General features: G+C 36.8%; 1 protein-coding gene across 1 annotated transcript; it reads left to right on the forward strand.

Annotated features, from left to right (window-relative positions):
• Positions 1-16,269: 16,269 nt before the first annotated feature.
• LOC110914073 (F-box/kelch-repeat protein At3g23880) lies at positions 16,270-17,031 on the forward strand. The gene has a single exon (XM_022158892.1). The coding sequence runs from the start codon at positions 16,270-16,272 to the stop codon at positions 17,029-17,031; it is 762 nt and encodes a 253-aa protein (XP_022014584.1).
• The last annotated feature ends 1,905 nt before the right edge of the window (positions 17,032-18,936 follow it).

Consider the following 18,936-nt stretch of genomic DNA (forward strand, 5'->3'; position numbering starts at 1 on the left):
TAGGTTAGTTACCCGTGTATCACACGGATTGAAGATGATTCTCAGAAATTTAATTAGACTAGGTTAGTTACCCGTGTATCACACGGATTGAACTATTATCTTTTGTAAATATGGTTTTTAAGTGAAATTGTATAGAACATAAAAAAAATACAATATTGTATTTAGAATTAGTACATATAAAAGTAAATGTAAAAGTAATTCATATTATTAATAGATTATTTTCACATATTATGTTGAGAACATGAACCATTGCTCAACTGAGTAAAAAATTTGATTTCTATTAGAACTTAAAATAGTTTAGTTATGGTAATGTAAATGGTTTAAATAGTTTAAACACTAATAGCTGTGAAGTATACGATATTGTCTATTAAATAGTTTACTCTGTCATATGAATAGTTTAAATATTTTAAAACGTTGTATTGTTTTATATAAGTTTGTTAATTTTGAGTTATTAATTTAAACACAGTGGCAAGAATATTAGCTTATAAACATACATGAAAACGTGTTTTCAAAACATTTAGACTTTGTTTAGAGGGTACATGAAGACGTGTTTTGAAAACATTTAGACTTTGTTTAAAGGTCACTGAATGCGAAACATTGAAACAAAAGTGAAATATATATATATATATATATATATATATATATATATATATATATATATATATATATATATATATATATATATATATATATATAGGGGAAGGTTCATTGGGGAACACTAAAAAAATGGGGAACAGATGGGAACTGGCTCAAATGAACTCCGATTGGACTCATTCCAGTGGCGTTGGAACCGTCTTGTCGAACCCTAACTAAGATCTCTTAGCCCTAAACCCTAAATCCTAACTCCTAACCTCTAAACGTAAAGCTAAAAAATAAGGTTAAAACCTAAGCTAAACCGTAAAATCTAAACTATAAACCCTAAAAGGTAAACCCTAAAGGCTAAACCCTAAAGGCTAAACCTAAAGCTAAACCCTATAGCTAAACCCTAAAGCTAAAACCTAAACCCTAAAGCTAAACTCTAAACCCTAAAGCTAAACCCTAAGGCTAAACCCTAAAGCTAAATCCTAAAAGCCAAACCCTAATATATTTAGGGTTTAGGGGTTATGATTTAGGGTTTAGGGTTAAGTGATCCTAGTTAGGGTTTGACGAGACGGTTCCAACGCCGCCGGAATGAATCCAATCGGAGTTCGTTTAAGTCAGTTCCCCACTGTTCCCCACTTTTTTAGTGTTCCCCAATGAACCTCACACTATATATATATATATATAGGACAAAGATCCGTTAGAAACCACCTTTTATTGCGAAAACCGCGAAAACCAATGTGAACACAACCAAAAATGCCTAAAAATAGCTAAAAACACACACAAATTTATTTTTTAATATTTTTTATAAGAAAATCGCTACTTTTAGTAGCAAAAAAAAAATTGGGTACTAAAAGTAGCGATTTTAACATAAAAAATATTAAAAAAAATTTAGATTTTTTTTTAAATTTTTTTAGATTTTTTTTAGGTTTTTTGGGGGTTTAGTTTTTAGCATTTTAGCTTTGGGGGGGGGGGTGGGAGTTAGGCTTTTTTAGGGTTTTTTTAGGTTTTTTTTGCTATTTTAGGTTGTGTTCACATTGGTTCTTGCGGTTCTCGCATGAACCTTACATATATATATATATATATATATATAGGGGACCGCTAAAATGAAAACCAACTCTACTTGTAAGAACCATGGGAACCACTTTCTAGCCCTTTGATCAACTAGATAGATGGATGAGATTAAAAGTAGTTAATATTAATATTAGAAGCTTTTTGTCTTATTATGTTTTTAATATTTTATTGTTAAAGGGTATTTAGGTAAAATTCCTTTTTTTTGTCTTTTTTTATATATATTATTTTTAAATGTCTTTTTTGTCCCATTCATTTATTACTTTTTATTAAAAAAACATATTTTTATATTAAAACAATATTTTAAATTCAGATTTTAATGATAATTTTTTTTAATTATTAAAAAACAGATTTTTATATTACGTTTTTTACGCCCCGTTTTTTTACGAGCGTTATTTTACGGAACGTTTTACGCCCTGTTTTTTTACGCCCCGTTTTTTTACCAGCGTTCTTTTTACGAGCGTTTTTTTACGGAACGTAAAAAAATTTTACGTTAACGTTTTTTACGTTTTACGCGCCGGTTTTTTACGTTAACCTTTTTTTACGTTTTACGCGCCGGTTTTTTACGTTTTACGTAAAACTTTTTACGTTTTACTAAAAAAAATTTACGTTTTACATTTTACCTAAAACTTTTTACGTTTTACGAAAAACTTTTTACGTTTTACGTAAAACTTTTTACGTTTTACGTTTTTACGTTAAAAAGTTTACGGTTTAACATTTTTTTACAAAAACGTTTTTACGCAACACGAACACACCCAGAAAACGCAAAACTCGGTAGGTGTCTCAGATAGATTGTTATCGTCATCGACTAGGGAAAAAATATAAAAAGCCAACAACATCAAAACAAAGCGTATCTCGAAAAAAAACGTGGTTTGGCTCAGATTCTCCGATAATCAAAAAGGCTGCAAAATGGGGTTGCAGGTTCAAAAAACCTACCCTCCGTCGTCCTTGCCGTGCCATCGTCATCAAAATCTACGTTTTTTTTTTTGCATCATCGCCACCCAATCGATCGTATCAAAACCCGCATATATCAAAACCCCCAACATATAAAAAGACCATCAGATACAATACATCAAACCCACATAGTTTACTGTTCAAAATAACCATAAAATAAAGAAACGCAGATCAAACACCCACCGTTTTTCAGGGAAAGAGAAACACATATTAACTGCCAAAAAAATCAAAACCCTATCATCAAAGATTCAAAAAAGCACCAGCAAGACATTCGAAAAGCTCCAGCAAAACATCAAAGATTCAAACATTCAAAAATCAATAGCAAAAACCCTGCAAAAAACATTCATAAAAGAATACCCAAATATCTCAGAGAAACAAAGCTAAGCAACACACCACCGTCGCCGTCAAAACCCACCAAATACCTCCGTCGCTCACGGCAGCGCTGCCGCCGGCCCTCCACCAGCCAACAACCCACTTTTAGAACAACCGCCGCCGACCAAATCATAGATTGGGACACCACCATCATAGATCGGGACACCAACAACCATAGATCGGGACACCAACAACCAAAACATCAAATCGGAGCTCACTGTCGTCTTTCGTTACAGATGGGGTTTGTACCCACTGTCGTTTTTCGTTGCAAATGGGGTTTTCACCCCCACCATCAATCATCATCATCATCAACATCCACTGATTAACAGTGGTGGTCGCCGGCAAAGGGGAACCGGAAGGGGGGTTTCTTTTTTGAATTTAGGAAATGTAGGTTGAGGAGAGAAAGAAATGAGTTTATAAAAAGGTAGAGAGAGAGAGAGTACTGACAACAATTGTTGGGATTGAACCCTAACAGAGGAACAGATAATGTAAAGCCAAAACCGGATCTCATCAGTGGACCATCAATAAGCAGCAGTTTATCCTATGCTCTCCCCTTGACAGTGGTTATCTAACAGCTGATAGATCTTAAGTGCTGCTCAACTACAACAACTGATAAACCAAACTCTGATGATTATCCAACGACTGCTGAAGACAAACACTGATGCTCTATCTACTGCTGTATCCTAAGTACTGCTGAAGACTCAAGCACTGCTCTCTCAAAGACTGATCACCTTTGAAGAATGCACTGAAGATTCAACATCTGTGCTCAGGCTACAACAGTGGAACGTGAAGCAGTAGTTTTCCTTAGCTTTGCATTTTATTACGTATCAGATGTTACATGTCAGTAGTTTGTATAGAACAGTGTTTATAGTTTGTTAGGTCGTTAGATGTCACTATCATGGTGACGTCAGCTGAAGCTCATCAGTAGTTTGGTTTGCCTATAAATATGACAGTATTCTGTACTTTATACTCGATTCGTTTTGAGTGAGTTCTTCTCCTCAATTCAATCCTTTCATCTTGTGCAACCAACTCTGGTGTATCAGGCTGAGGGGGAGTTTAGATTGTAAGCTTGCATTGTAATCTTTTGCTTTTATGTAAATCTTTTGACTCAATGAAAAACAATTGTTTATCAATCTATACTTTCCTTTGATTATGTTTACAAAGTTTGTTATTCATTTCCGCTGCACTTATCATTCGTTTTATGCAAACAAACACAATCATGATAGCCCCAGATCCCAACAATTGGTATCAGAGCCTGGACAGTCAAATTCGATCTAACAATCAATTTGACATAACAGTTCAGCTCAAAAGTAGTTATTGATACTAAAGGATTGGTTGTATTCAGTTGAAAAACAGAGTAACGAGTGAATCATGGTCAAAATGGTTATTCAAAAACTCTGTAATCAACCAAGATGTCATATGACATACAAATCTCACACAACAAGTGTTTTCATGCATTTGTCACTCATAGTTTTTAGATCTGTAAAATATCTGATAAATTATGGGATCGTGCGATGTTTTCAAAATTGATTTCAATTGTTATTTTGATATTTGTGATGTTCTCAATAAACACTAAAGTATGTACCTCATTTCAGCAAAACTTGTGTTCATCCAAAACACTAGAATATTGCTGACATAGAAAAGAGGGAATAAAACTTTAGTCAAAATCTCTCATGTGCTCAAAGGCAAGTTGAGTATCTTCAAAAGGACCAAATCGACTTTGTCTAAAACACATTGAGAAAATAAGGTGTCAAAACAGTCCTAATCATAAGTGATGTGAGATCTGTAATAAAATATGGTCAAAAATATTCAGATCTCTCAAAACATTGCTTCAAAATGATTATGGACAAAGTATGTTCAAAATATAATCTCCTAGTGAGTATTTCTGAACATATGAATAAAAAGGGTAAAAAGGGAAAAGGAAAATGAACAAATCTCGAAGTGTTGCTATCTCAAAACTTTTGAAATCAAAAGAAAAGAGTATAAGCATAAAACACTTTTTGAGGTTTAAAAGTTAGATCATCAGTGGTCATCATCATGCAACTGTGTGCATTCATCAATGCAGAAATTGTTCTGGTAACAATGGCATCTCCAGTGATTATGATTAAAAGATACTTTCAATCAATTGACAAAAATGACCTAAACAATGGTCAAAATAACTTGAGAATAATATGATCATAAATTTACTGGAAAATTGTCGGATCCTTTTGATTATTTTCAAAACTTCCTTTGATTTTTGTTAAGGAGTTTTCCTCTAAAATAAAAACCAGATGTATTTTATTTTTTAAATATATTATGATCTTTTACTCATTTTTTATAGTAAGAGTTCATATCTGGTCTGGATGTAATTACCTTATTTTTGTGTGTAATTACTATCCCTAAATCTAATCAAAAGGAAATGGCACACATATCAAGATCATGTTAAGCTCAAGTTAGGTTTTCGCTGATCATAAATTGATTGCAAATTGACCTAGACTACTGACCTACTCATGTTCTAGTTCCAGTAATTAGACACAAAATGAGCAGCTCTAGTAGAAATGTCTTCATCATCTGGGATGCTAAACCATTGTCTAAAATAATAGACATTTGGCAAAACCTTGAACAAAATTCCATGTAGATAACTGCTGCTAATTTAATCTTGATAATTTACATCTAAAATGTATTTTGTTAAGAATAGCATCTCAAATGCTCAACAGATGTTAGATAAGATACTGTGCCTTCACAAAGCAAAATCAAGTTCTACATCTGAACAAGCAGATGCTAACATTGTCTGTCAAAAGTCAAAACACTGCTGCACAAACAGTTGTTAAAAATGATTCTCATTTCTTTTATCCACTGTTGTATCTAAAATGCTGTTGTGCCTTAACATATTCTCTCTAAAGTCTGTCCACTGCTAAAGTGTCAACCTCTGTTCTTCAAAACACTGATGTTTAATATCTTTGTTCCATCCACTGATACACCCACTGTTTCATTTTATTACCGTTGTAACTACTGATACTTAATCCATCAGTAGTTGTCAAAACAACTGTCCTCCATCATTTTCCATCCCATCAGATGTTTGACACGTGGTCCGTTTTTAACCTTCAGATCAAAATAACTGCTGCCACATCAGCAATCACTTTTTCCCTAAATAAAACCCTGATTAAATCCAAACAGATGATTACACTGTCGAATTGAATTCTAAACATTCTCTTCACAAAGCAGTTTCCCTCTCATAACTCCAAAATCTTCTTCGATCTTCTTCATAATAATGACGAAACCAAAATCGAAGCCATCTGCAAAATCAAAATCAAAACCATCATCTTCTTCCACAACAGCAGAGGCCACTCAAATGGCTGCTGTAACCACGGAGATTCGTTACAAAGCTCCACACAACTATGTAGGTATTCTCACAAAACCTACCGATAACCACACTTTCGACTCCATCCTTGACATCCTTTCTGCATCAAAGTACAAAACTTTGATAACAGCAGACGCTCCTATTTACCTTGATACCCAGAGAGAGTTCTGGAAAAATGCCACCCTTGAAAAACAAGGAGATATCATCGCCGCCATCAACTCCTCGATACAGGGTAAGAAGGTACAAATCTCACCAAAATCCATCTCTGAAACCTTTAAACTCGATGATTTAAATGGAAAAACCTCATTTACAAAAGACGAGTTGGTAAAGGATTTCATGAACAGGGGCTATGCAGAACAACCAAATAGGGATACCCTACAAAAGGGTTACTTCCCTTCTGCACCCAGATTTTTATTCCACACACTGCTCATGTGTGTTTCCAATAAAACAACGTCTTTTAATGAGATACCAACAAAAATCCAATGCCTGGGGTATGCAATTTTAAACGATAAAAACTATAACTACTCCCAGGAAATATTTGATGATTTGGTAAAGAACGTTGATAATAAAGCATTTCTGCTCTTTCCAAGATTTCTAAGCTACTATTTTGAACAAAAATTTGTTGAGAAAGATGCAGAATTGCCCAAACAAGGTGTCTCATTCAAAATAAACTGTTTAACAATTGAAACATTTTCAAGAATAAACAAAGGAGGCTGAGCAGGTTTTAGAAACTGCTACTGATCCTCAAGCAACCACTGCTGAGCCCACTGCTCCAGGTGATCAAAGTAGCACACCCACTGCTTTGAAACCAACACCTGCCACCAAAAAGACCAAAAGAAAAACATCCAGAAAACCCACCAAACCCACACCAAAAGCAACTCTGGAAGATGAGATCCCAGAGTCAATGCCAGTGACAACACAAAAGTCACAAGAAACCACGGCTGCTACTTCCTCACAGCAGTTGGAAGAAAGATCTCAACCCCAGCCTAAAACTCCTCCTGCATCCTCACAAAGGATCAGGTTGTAAGCACAGGGACACCAAATTATGAAGCTCTGTATCCACTCGGATCCATCTTCCACAGTCCTGATCCCAAGGACATGTCTCTTTCAACACCCATACCCTCACCAATCATATTGCCACAATCAATAATACCCCTGTTGCATGCAGTTGATATGGCACAGACACAAACCAGTTCCTCTCTATCACCTATTACTGAGAGTATACCTCCACAAGTGACTGGGTCTGATGCTCATACCTCTGCTAACCCAGCAACAGCTGAGGAGGTTACACCCCCTGAGTTACAAGTAACTCTCGGTGGTAGTTCAAGTGGAGCAGCAACTACAACTGATGGATCAACAGATCTTCAGTTGGACAGTTGTTACATTACTAAGACTCCCTTGAAGGCAATTTCTTCCATGGCAACATCGGTAACCACCAGTGAGTTATCTTTAACTGCTGGTAACATCAAAGGATTATCGAGTACTGAAGAAAGAAGTCCCCAGTACCAAGAAAAAAGGGACATCAATGGATGACTTTTGGGCCACAGTTCCTAAGTCACACATTGATACAACCACTGCTGGTGGGGATTCAGATGATCCTGTTAATTCAGGTGATGATTCAAAATACAACGAATTGACGGCCAGAGTTGAAAATCTGGAATCTTTAGTTGCAGAGATAAAAGATATGGTGCAGCAGCTGTTAGAAGCTCAAAAAGCCCAATCAACTGTTCCTCCTGCTTAAGCACCTGCTCCACAAGCATTTGCTGCAAATGAGCTTTGGAATATCTTCCAGCCCATGCTTGAACAACAGCAACAAATGGCTGCTAAAAAGCATGCTAATCAAGTAATAATGCTGACCAACATGGTAGAATCTCGGTTCAAAGACACTCAAGCAGATATCAAAGCTATAAAGGCTAGCATACAACAGAATGCTCAAAGTGAGAAAGGTCCATCTACCATCTTCTTCATGGATACACCCCTGGCAGATAATGCCAAAAAGGGGGAGAAAATCAAGCTGAAAAAGAAAGGTATAGAAGATGGGTTGTACATTGAACCAGAGAAACCAAAAACCTCAAAACCATCAACTCAAACAGCTAATACAATAGCAGTTACAAAAAACTGCTGTCAGTAGCCAAACAGCTGCCATCTCATCAACACACACACCACCAACACACACCACCACAACTACTGTTCCACCACCACCACCTGTGTCCACAGCACAAAAACCTTCATCAAAACTAAAAACCACCAAACCATCATCATCTAAAATCATACCACCACTGCCTCCTGCCATAAAGCAGAAGACAGCAGATGTTACAACATCTGCTGTAATGACAACAGTGATTGAAACACCAGTTGTTTCAACCACTGTTAGTCAATCACAATCACAAACCACTGCCATCAAATCTCAAACCACTGATCCACCCAAAACATCATCAGCCTCTCCTACATTAAAAAGGAGAAGGGTTTTCATTCCTGATGATGATTCACCACCACCATCCCCTGCTCAAAAGCAGAAGACATCTGCTGACATATCAGCAGTTATAATGACAACAGTGGATGAAACACCGGTTGTTTCAACCACTGTTGGTCAAAAATCCACCACTGATCTTATCACTCCAACACCAAAACCTACCAAGCTTCTCAAAAGAAAAAGAGAAACAGCACAGGCTACTGATGAAAAGTATGATCCTGTTGCGGCTAAGTATCCATTGGAATTAGAAGCTGTGAAAAATGATATGAAGCAGTTTTACACCATAGATGATCTTACAAAAAGGAAATTTCATTCTCTCATAGGCTTCATAGTTCCAGAAAACATGAATGAATATCTTGAAACAAAAGCAAGACAAGCAAGGATAAGAGCCAAAGTTGAATGCAAGGATCAAGGCGATGAAGCCATTCTGGAAAGAAGGGAATTCCTGCTCAACAAGGTCAAACAAATAGCAGAATATGCAAGTGAATTGAACAAAGAGGTGTCAAGCTTATTTCCTGAAGCAGAACAACGAAATGAATTAAGAAAGGAATATCTTGCATACATAATGAAAGAAAAGTTCTATTCTGCAGAAGAAACAGAGTTCAAAGACTGGCCACTCATTGCATTGAAGCTTGAAGCTGACAGAATTGAAAAGATTAAGCTTGATCCACGGAAGAAAAAGATAGCTCCAAATTGGAATAAATACAACAAATTCATAGGTGATCTTATTTCCGAGCATAAAAGAAAGAAGCAGGAGTTGGTGGATGGAAAGGTGGATCCTATGGAGACCATAGCAAAATGGTCAAAGCAGCAAATTGAAGAAGCTTATGAAAGGCTTGAGAAGCAGAGGTTGAAAGCCTCTAACCCTCCCAAAAAGTCTGACTACAAAAAGCTACAGGAGCAAGTCAAAATTCTTGAAACACAGATCAGCACAGCAGAAGATTTTGTCACAAAATTGAGAAAAGAAAAGAAAGAAGTGCTATCTGCTGGAGTAGAAAAGAACAAAGAAGCTGAACAGATAGAAGAAGCTATGAAGAAAATAGCTTCAGATAAAGAAAGATTGGCAAAACTACAAGCCCTTGCCAAAAAGGTCAAAGTAGTAAGCCAAAAGTCATCAGCAGGTGTCACAAACAGTGAGCTGATTGACAAAGAAGTTGAAGCAGACATAGCTGCAGCCAATCAGATTATTGAACAAACATTCATACGAGTGTCTGAAGCTCATGATACTGCTCTGCACTTCTTTTCCAGGCCAATCATTTCAAGTTCATCAGTAAATAAACCTCTCCCAAGAAACCCATTTGGTTTTAAAATACTAAAGTGGCTCTCTGATCAAAAGACCCATGTATTGACTCTGATCAGAACCAATGGAGAAGTGAGACATATATCAAGGAATCAAGCACTTGGCCTAAGTGTTGAAGATCTACAAGATCTCCTTGAGCTCTCACTATGCAGGGATGAGGATGACCAGAGTGCAAAGGAATTTGAAGCTGTATTCAAAGAACAAGCTAAGGCACTCTTGATGAGTAATAAAGGTCCTGAATAAGGAAGGGTTTTGGCATTATCTGTTCCAGGGGGAGATTGTTGGGATTGAACCCTAACAGAGGAACAGATAATGTAAAGCCAAAACCGGATCTCATCAGTGGACCATCAATAAGCAGCAGTTTATCCTATGCTCTCCCCTTGACAGTGGTTATCTAACAGCTGATAGATCTTAAGTGCTGCTCAACTACAACAACTGATAAACCAAACTCTGATGATTATCCAACGACTGCTGAAGATAAACACTGATGCTCTATCTACTGCTGTATCCTAAGTACTGCTGAAGTCTCAAGCACTGCTCTCTCAAAGACTGATCACCTTTGAAGAATGCACTGAAGATTCAACATCTGTGCTCAAGCTACAACAGTGGAACGTGAAGCAGCAGTTTTCCTTAGCTTTGCATTTTATTACGTATCAGATGTTACATGTCAGTAGTTTGTATAGAACAGTGTTTATAGTTTGTTAGGTCGTTAGATGTCACTATCATGGTGACGTCAGCTGAAGCTCATCAGTAGTTTGGTTTGCCTATAAATATGACAGTATTCTGTACTGTTATACTCGATTCGTTTTGAGTGAGTTCTTCTCCTCAATTCAATCATTTCATCTTGTGCAACCAACTCTGGTGTATCAGGCTGAGGGGGAGTTTAGATTGTAAGCTTGCATTGTAATCTTTTGCTTTTATGTAAATCTTTTGACTCAATGAAAAGCAATTGTTTATCAATCTATACTTTCCTTTGATTATGTTTACAAAGTTTGCTATTCATTTCCGCTGCACTTATCATTCGTTTTATGCAAACAAACACAATCATGATAGCCCCAGATCCCAACAACAATAAATGAGGAGAGAGGGATGGGAAATGACATTTGGGGTAAATGGCCATAATACCCTTTGGGTTGTCATATTCTGATTGGTTGAGAGTGGTTCTCGCGGTTCTTACAACTGGGGGTGGTTTTCATTTTAGCGGCTCCCTATATATATATATATATATATATATATATATATATATATATATATATATATATATAGAGAGAGAGAGAGAGAGAGAGAGGAAGGTTAACGTACATTACGGCTTAATGTACATCACGTACGACAGGTAATTACTCACGTTCATTTTAAAATCACTCACGTTATAACTCAAAAATCCAAATTCACGCATGTTGAAACACAATAATCACGCATATTGAAAACATTAATTACGCACGTTGTCATACGTGAAGTACATTAAGCCGTAATGTACGATATACTTTATATATATATATATATATAGGGTCAGGATTTAAGGAAAACGGTGAAAAGTGTGATAACAGTGAGAACGCTTATGGATCGTCAGATCAAAACAATCTATGGACAAGATTGGCGCGGTGGCGTTTTCGTAAATAACATCAATTTTATTACTTGGAGCGTGCTTCAGTAAGGGTAAAAAGGGTAAACATTGTTTCTCCCATAAAACGTCATTAAATATAAAACGCCAACTAAATACAAAACGCCAGCTAATAAAAAGAATTCCTGTGTGGTTTTTTCTGTGTTTTAGTTGTGTATTTTATAATCTTAGCTACAAAACGCCATTAAATATAAAATGCCATTAAAGATGGGACGTGTTACAGACTTAACAGATAAAGCCGAGCATAACAGGAAATACAAACATAACTGAAACGACAGATATTTTATTAGATAAAAAAGACTACAAAATAGTTCGATATCTAACAATTGTTTTTTTAATGGTGACTGTAATTTTTATTCGTCTTCCAACCAAAATCATTTCAGAGCTATGGGCGGTGGTTATCCATTTCCAGTGAACCACAAGGACCTTCAAACCATGGATGATAATCCCATCACCATTTAAACCTTCTGGTTTCAAACCCTCTAACTTCAAACCCTGAAGTGGCAAACCATTTTCATCTGGTCGTCTACTGCCTTCCAACTTCAAACCCTCCCCTGGTGATAAACCCTCATTCGATGAGAAACCTTCCTTCGGAGACAAACCCTCAAGATGATGATCCATTTTTTTGACGAATGAAGAGTTGAATTGGACGTATGACTATACCTTTGCTCAACTACAATTTGGTGGACTGTGAATTAGGGAGGGGCATCAGCGTCCGGTGGAAAACACTCTTATAGTGCCAAACCATCCTCCACCTTCAAACCCCTCTCATGTGGAAAATCCCAGTTAAGCACAAGAACTACCGAGCTGGGTTGAAGGGTACGAAACTGACCCTGTGGCGGAATACAAACTACCCTTGGGTGAAGAAATGGTTTGGGAACCTTAAGACAACTTTGATGATGGTTGCCTCCACCGCAATGATAATGATATATTATGGGGTTTATCTAATGTTTTATTATGGTTTAGTTAATTTTATTTCCATGTAGTTTTTTTTCTCAAATTAGTTTGAATATTAATTACGTAGATGTTTCAGTTTTAATTATGTGATAGTTTAAATTTATATTTGTTGTTTAATTTTAATTGTGTTTTAGTTTAAATTTAAATTTAAATTGGGTGTTTAAATCTTTAACTTAATTATTAAACTAAAACAATTGAAAACATAATTATCCATCCCCCCCCCCACACACACACACACTTATCTACTTGACTTAAAAATCAAATTGATATGAATCTAAACATATGGAGTTTTCATTTTTTTTAGTTAACTAACATTGAACGCTTAATAGGATATGTCTGATTATTTTTCCGTTGAAGAATTCTCATCATTGAGAAATGATAGAGCATAGTATAATCTAATCTTTATTATGGTGGAATTTTATTTGGCATGACGTCGGTGAAAAGAACATCATTGAGAAATGATTAGTGGTTATTTTTCTTGATCAACACGTAAGGACATTATTTTAATTTGCTTTGTGTTATACGAGTAAGCGTTTTATCCACCCCTAAATTTGTTTTGTTTTTTAGAGACAAAAAATTGTTGCGATCGTCCTACAACATTTGATATACATATATAATGACGCAACATTGATGGGTGGTTTTTTTTTCCTTGAATCATTTCCAAATTGAGAATCTCAACTATCATGAGTACCCAAAGTACCAGAATTACGTGTTAGTTTGTTCTGAGAAAAAATCATGATCAATGAATATACAAAACTTTCTCCACTTATGCTTACGATTCCAAGATGGGCTTCTTTATATCCATTGGTCCCTTCCATTATAGAACTGAAGCATGATAGAAGACCTCAAAAATTTATTGTTGGTACATATAAAATCTCTGCCTATATATTTTTATTAAATATATAAAAGTTTATACATGTATATATAATATAATGTATACGATTTGGTTGTAGATATGGTTGGAGAATAGCAGAAGGTAAACACAATCGATGTTCTTTTGAACTTTCTCTTCAAGATAAGACGTAAGTTATTATTTATGTAAGAAAATATTATTATTAAAAGAACTTCAACCCAAAATCGTTATATACAATGGTCACACAATATATATGTTTTTGTCCACCTTGAAGCCTTCTAGGGGTGCAAACGAGATGAGCTGAGCCCGAGCTTGACCAGGCTTGAGCTCGAGCTCGATTAACTTATGAGAGCTCGGGCTCGAGCTCGGCTCGATTCGAGCTTTGTTTTCAAGGCTCGAGCTCGGCTTGTTTGTATTTTCTCAAGCTCGAGCTCGGCTCGTTTATTATCTATTAATTAATATACTAAATAGAAATAATATAAATAACAGACTTTTGAGGCTCGTGAGTTCGATAAGTGAAGCTCAGGCTCGGGCTTATAACAACCCTCCTAAAATTTTCGACACCCTAAAAATAATTAGAATGTCCCAATATGACCTAAAATACATCCCGTATGTGAAAACGAGCCCCGAATACCTTTATTTTTACAAAAATTAAATAAATAACGAAATAAAACGGGTCGTCGCGGGGTGCGTAGCCCTTGGCTACTTCAGTCGCAGGCCGCGACAACCTAGACACCAGGTAAGCCTCAAGGCCGCCACGTGTCCCAGTCGTGTCGAGCCTATTGGTCAACTCAACAACCCTAGGGCCTACCCTAGGGAGCCTCGCGGGCCGTGAAGGCCCTGACCCAAGCTTACGCGGGGCGCGACAAAACCCAAATCAGGCCCTATATATAGAGGGCATCGGTTGATCATTCGAACTCGCACCAAATCTCTTTCTCTCTCGAATTTTCTTATAGTATAAGCTATACTCGAGCATAATACCCCCCCCCCTAAATAACGAAGTTCTGCCCCGTTGTAAGTATCATAACCCCGGTTACGTATTAGATACGTTGCCCGATTGATCCAGGGTTCTGTAACGCCTGTCGTGGTTCTGCCCGACGTATTCGTTGGAATGCCGTCTCGGGGAGGGTATTGCTAATGTAAATATTGGGCTATTATACTAACGCATGTGCATTTGTGTAATTTATAGATAATCATCAGGAAATCCTTAAATAAAACCCTAAGACAGCAATGCGAGTAATCTCCTTTTTGTAAACTGTTTTTACAAAACCATAAATATTTTACAATGTGATTAAGCAGTGATTGAGTCTTTGTAATTCTTCAATTACTGCCGGTATGTTGGGGTTTTGTATACAAAATGTGAAACACGTTACCAATGGACAACGAGATAGCCAATGTGTAATATGACCCACCAGTCAGGATTGACAGTACTGAATGAGTAATTGTGTAGATATAAACATTGTAATCGCTCTCAATACTGTTAAAAGATAAAACTCTTCTTGATTTAACTGGGATTCACTCACCAGTATTTCCCACTGACAAAATATTTTTAAACGCGTTTCAGGTAACAAAATGTGAAAGCCAAATAGAAGCCAGCTATACAGCACTGAAGGCTTGAAAAAATGGCTATAAAAGTTACCTAAATAAAGAAGATGTTTTATTTCAATAAAATGGGGTTTACCCCTATAAATCAGTTTGTAATGAAAATTTGGGTTTTATCCCAATATACTTATTTATATAAAATGTGGTGTTTTACTCTGATAAAATATTTCCTAACTACAGTCCTGATGTAAATTCCGCTGCCAAATTGATAAACACCGATACCACCAATACTGATTCTCGCGGCCGCCCGTTCTCGGGACAGATAGGGTGCAGGGGTTGCGACAGGGCTTGTTTACTAAATAAGCTTATTTTTAGGTTCGAGGTCGGCTTGTAATCAAGTTTGAATAAGCTCGGCACGACTCAGCTCGTTTATACTGAGGCCCGATAAGGCTCGACGAGCCTAACGAGCTTCACATGCGAGGCTCGAGCTCGGGCTCGATAAACAAACGAGCTTTATTTTAGGCTCAAGCTCGGCTCGGGCTCGATAAGGATTGGCTCGTTTCGAGCTTTTTCTCGAGCCGATCTCGAGTAGCTCGCGAGCCGCTCGGCTCGTTTGCACCCCTAAAGCCTTCCGATGTTATACGTACCATTCGAGCCGTACAACAAAAGTCTATCATATATGTATCGCGTGTGAAGTTGGTTCATCTACCAGATAGTATGTTATGGTTTACACATGAACTTTCTAAAAATTAGTTACATTTAATGGCTCATCTAATTTAATAAAAGATATATTTTATTTGTTATTTCAATTAATATTTTGAAGTCTACGGAGTGGAGTATGATTACATACGAACCAGATATAGTCGAGGCACGAGATATTTAAATTATGGATCGTTATCTAAGTATGTGTTTATGTTAGAAACATTTGGTGTTGTTATATGTTTAGTTGTGGAATATTAAAGTCCATGTTGGTGTTTTATGTTTTGATTTTTGTTTCCCTCATACTGAAGTAATGTCCCAATTGCCTTTTTGTTTCCTTCCTATTGTAGAAGTATACTTTACTTTGTCTAATTTTATATTCTGTTGTTACAAGTATGTTATATTACTTGATTTACAAGTAATGGTTACACCTATTTTCCACCAACGTATAATCTTGTTAGATTGGACAACTAAATAATCATTATTTGTGTTAAACGAAGATATAACCATGACTGACCTTCTTGTTGATACAATCGTGTTTGAGATATTAACGAGGGTGACAACGAAGGATGTAGGCCGTTCTAAGAGTGTTTGTAAGGAATGGTATGTGTTACTGTCAAGACAAGATTTTCTAAGGGTACATTGTTCTCACTCATTAATTTCATCTAACCAGCAAGTTCACTTAATTGACGACCTAACATGCTCTGTTCATCCAATCGTCTTTCAATCCTATGATTATGGGCTAAGCTCCATAGCTACATTTCTATTCGATCACCAAAATAATGATGTCTCAATACTTTCACATTTGAATGGATTGTTGTGTGTTTACTTGAATCATACATACGAGTTGCTTCTTTGGAATCTAACAACTACTGCTTTCAAGCGTTTATCAACACTTGATTCTCATGGATTCTATAGAAATAATCTTGATGTCGTTGGTTTGTACATTGACGCTGATGATGATTACAAGGTCTTGCATATAAAGCCTAGGTGTGGTGTACTTGGTGTCTATGTTTATTCTAGGGAAGTAGACTATTGGAGAAATATTCCTTTCATAACAAGACAAGAGTACCTAAGCCCCCATTTCGATTGGCCAGCTGGCACATTTAGTGGTGGTACTCTATATTTCACTGTTTGCGAATGTTGGTTTGGAGGTAGAAATGTGGTGATTTGTTTTAATGTTAACTCGGAGCAGTTCAAGGAGATAGGCTTTCCACCCGTTCCTTCTACAGGAATGGTTCATGGAGTTTTAGTGAATGTAAAAAAATGAGCTTCACATATTTGCTAGCACTGGCATGTTTGAGATGACAATTGACCTATGGACGCTACAATGGGATTATTGGATTAAGGTCTTATCATGTCCTTCGATCCCCCCAATATCATTGTCATTGTGGTGCGACACATTACGTGTCACGGCCCCCGACCCGGTTTTTACCCTGTCCAGAAGCCGTGAGACAGAAACCCGTGGTATTTGTATTTAATTTGGCAGCGGAAATATTAACAGGATCGTTTAAACTGAAAACACCCAATTATTTTATTTCACATTTTTTGGATAAACCCCATAATTTACAATAAAGGAATTTCACGGGGAAATTCCCTGTTTTACTAAAACATGTTTATTTATTTTATTTACTGAGCCACATTCTTCAAGCCGTAGTGCTACGCGACACTCTTTCCTGGTTCACAGTAAATCACCTGAAACATGTTTAAAAAGATTTTATCAGCGGGGAAATACTGGCGAGTTATTCAATTTGCACAAAACGACACAGTGTTACAATTTACAGCATTAAGAGTTTTTACATTTGCCCTTATCTATTAATTATCTGGTCCAGTTGTCACTCGACGTGATCTATGACTGTGGACATATCACTAATTAGGCTCGCCCACCTAAGAGTGATAAATCATTAGTAGTAATGTGCACAAAACCCCCACATACTGCGAGTAATTAAAGATTAGCAAAGACTTAATCACTGCAAAGTATAACTGGAAAACATTTAGGGTTTTGCAAACAATTTGATAAAAAGAGAATGAGTCACATTGCAAGTTTAGTTGGACAGAACTTTGCCTACTGATTTAGCCTCGTAATCTAGTTAAATAACAATGCACACGAAACTAGGTCAGTAACTTAATACAACATTTACGATAAACTCACGAAATCAAAACCCTCACGACGATTGACAAAGTATAGCCCGAATTTAGGCAGCACTTAAACATCCATCGGATCGGTTTCAATCGATCGGACATTGTATCATAGCAGTGATCGAGTTAATACCCTGTAATCGTAGCAGCATTTCCCTAAGTAAAATTATGATTTTGAGCAGTATACTTTAGAAGCAATGCCATGCATCGTCCCATTTATAGAAAAAAATTGGGTTTTACGTGGCCCACGTAAACCCAAGAAAGATCTTACGCGGCCCGCTAGGGCCGCCCTCACTATGATTAGGGCTAACGTGTCACGCGTAGGTCCGCCACATGGCCTAAAGCTTATCCGGTCGAATCACCTAGCTATCGCGGCCCGCGTAAGCTTCCCTTAAGGCTTACACGGCCCGCGAGCGACCTGAAAAGTTGAATTTCTTGGTTTTTCTCAAGGATTAGGGTTTTAGGGGTCCGGGTTTCTACTTACGGGTCGTTTCGGGACAATTTTGCAGGTCCTTACATTATGTGACAAATGGTAATTGGTTTGTGATGACTAAATTAGGGAATTTGTTTACAATTGAAATAGACATGAAGCCCTTCGAATGTTTTTATCCCGTTACTTGGTTCCGTGGTTTTAAGGGTGCGGTGTTTGTGGAGACCGTTGTTCCACCAACTATTTAGTTTGGCTTTCACTTAGTGTTATCAATATGTATTTCATTGTTTTAAAGATTTGGTTTTTTTTTCTCTAAGTCACGATATTCGGTTTAAGTCATGTATTTCAATGTTATCATTACTGCTTTCAAGCGTTATCATTCGGTTTTTTTCTCTATTGTCATCGAATTTCAAAAGCGTGGTTTGCCGCATGCACATTTTCTCCTTATTGTACCCGCAACACAAAATCAATAACGCGGACCATTATGATAAGGTTGTATGTGCTGAAATTCCTAACAAACTAAGACATCTCAAATTGCATGAGATTGTTGTCAAGCACATGATTCACGGTCCTTGCGGCAATTTACTATTAAGCAATCCTTGTATG

This window comes from Helianthus annuus, chromosome 15 (genome assembly GCF_002127325.2).
Source record: "Helianthus annuus cultivar XRQ/B chromosome 15, HanXRQr2.0-SUNRISE, whole genome shotgun sequence".
Lineage (NCBI taxonomy): Eukaryota > Viridiplantae > Streptophyta > Magnoliopsida > Asterales > Asteraceae > Helianthus > Helianthus annuus.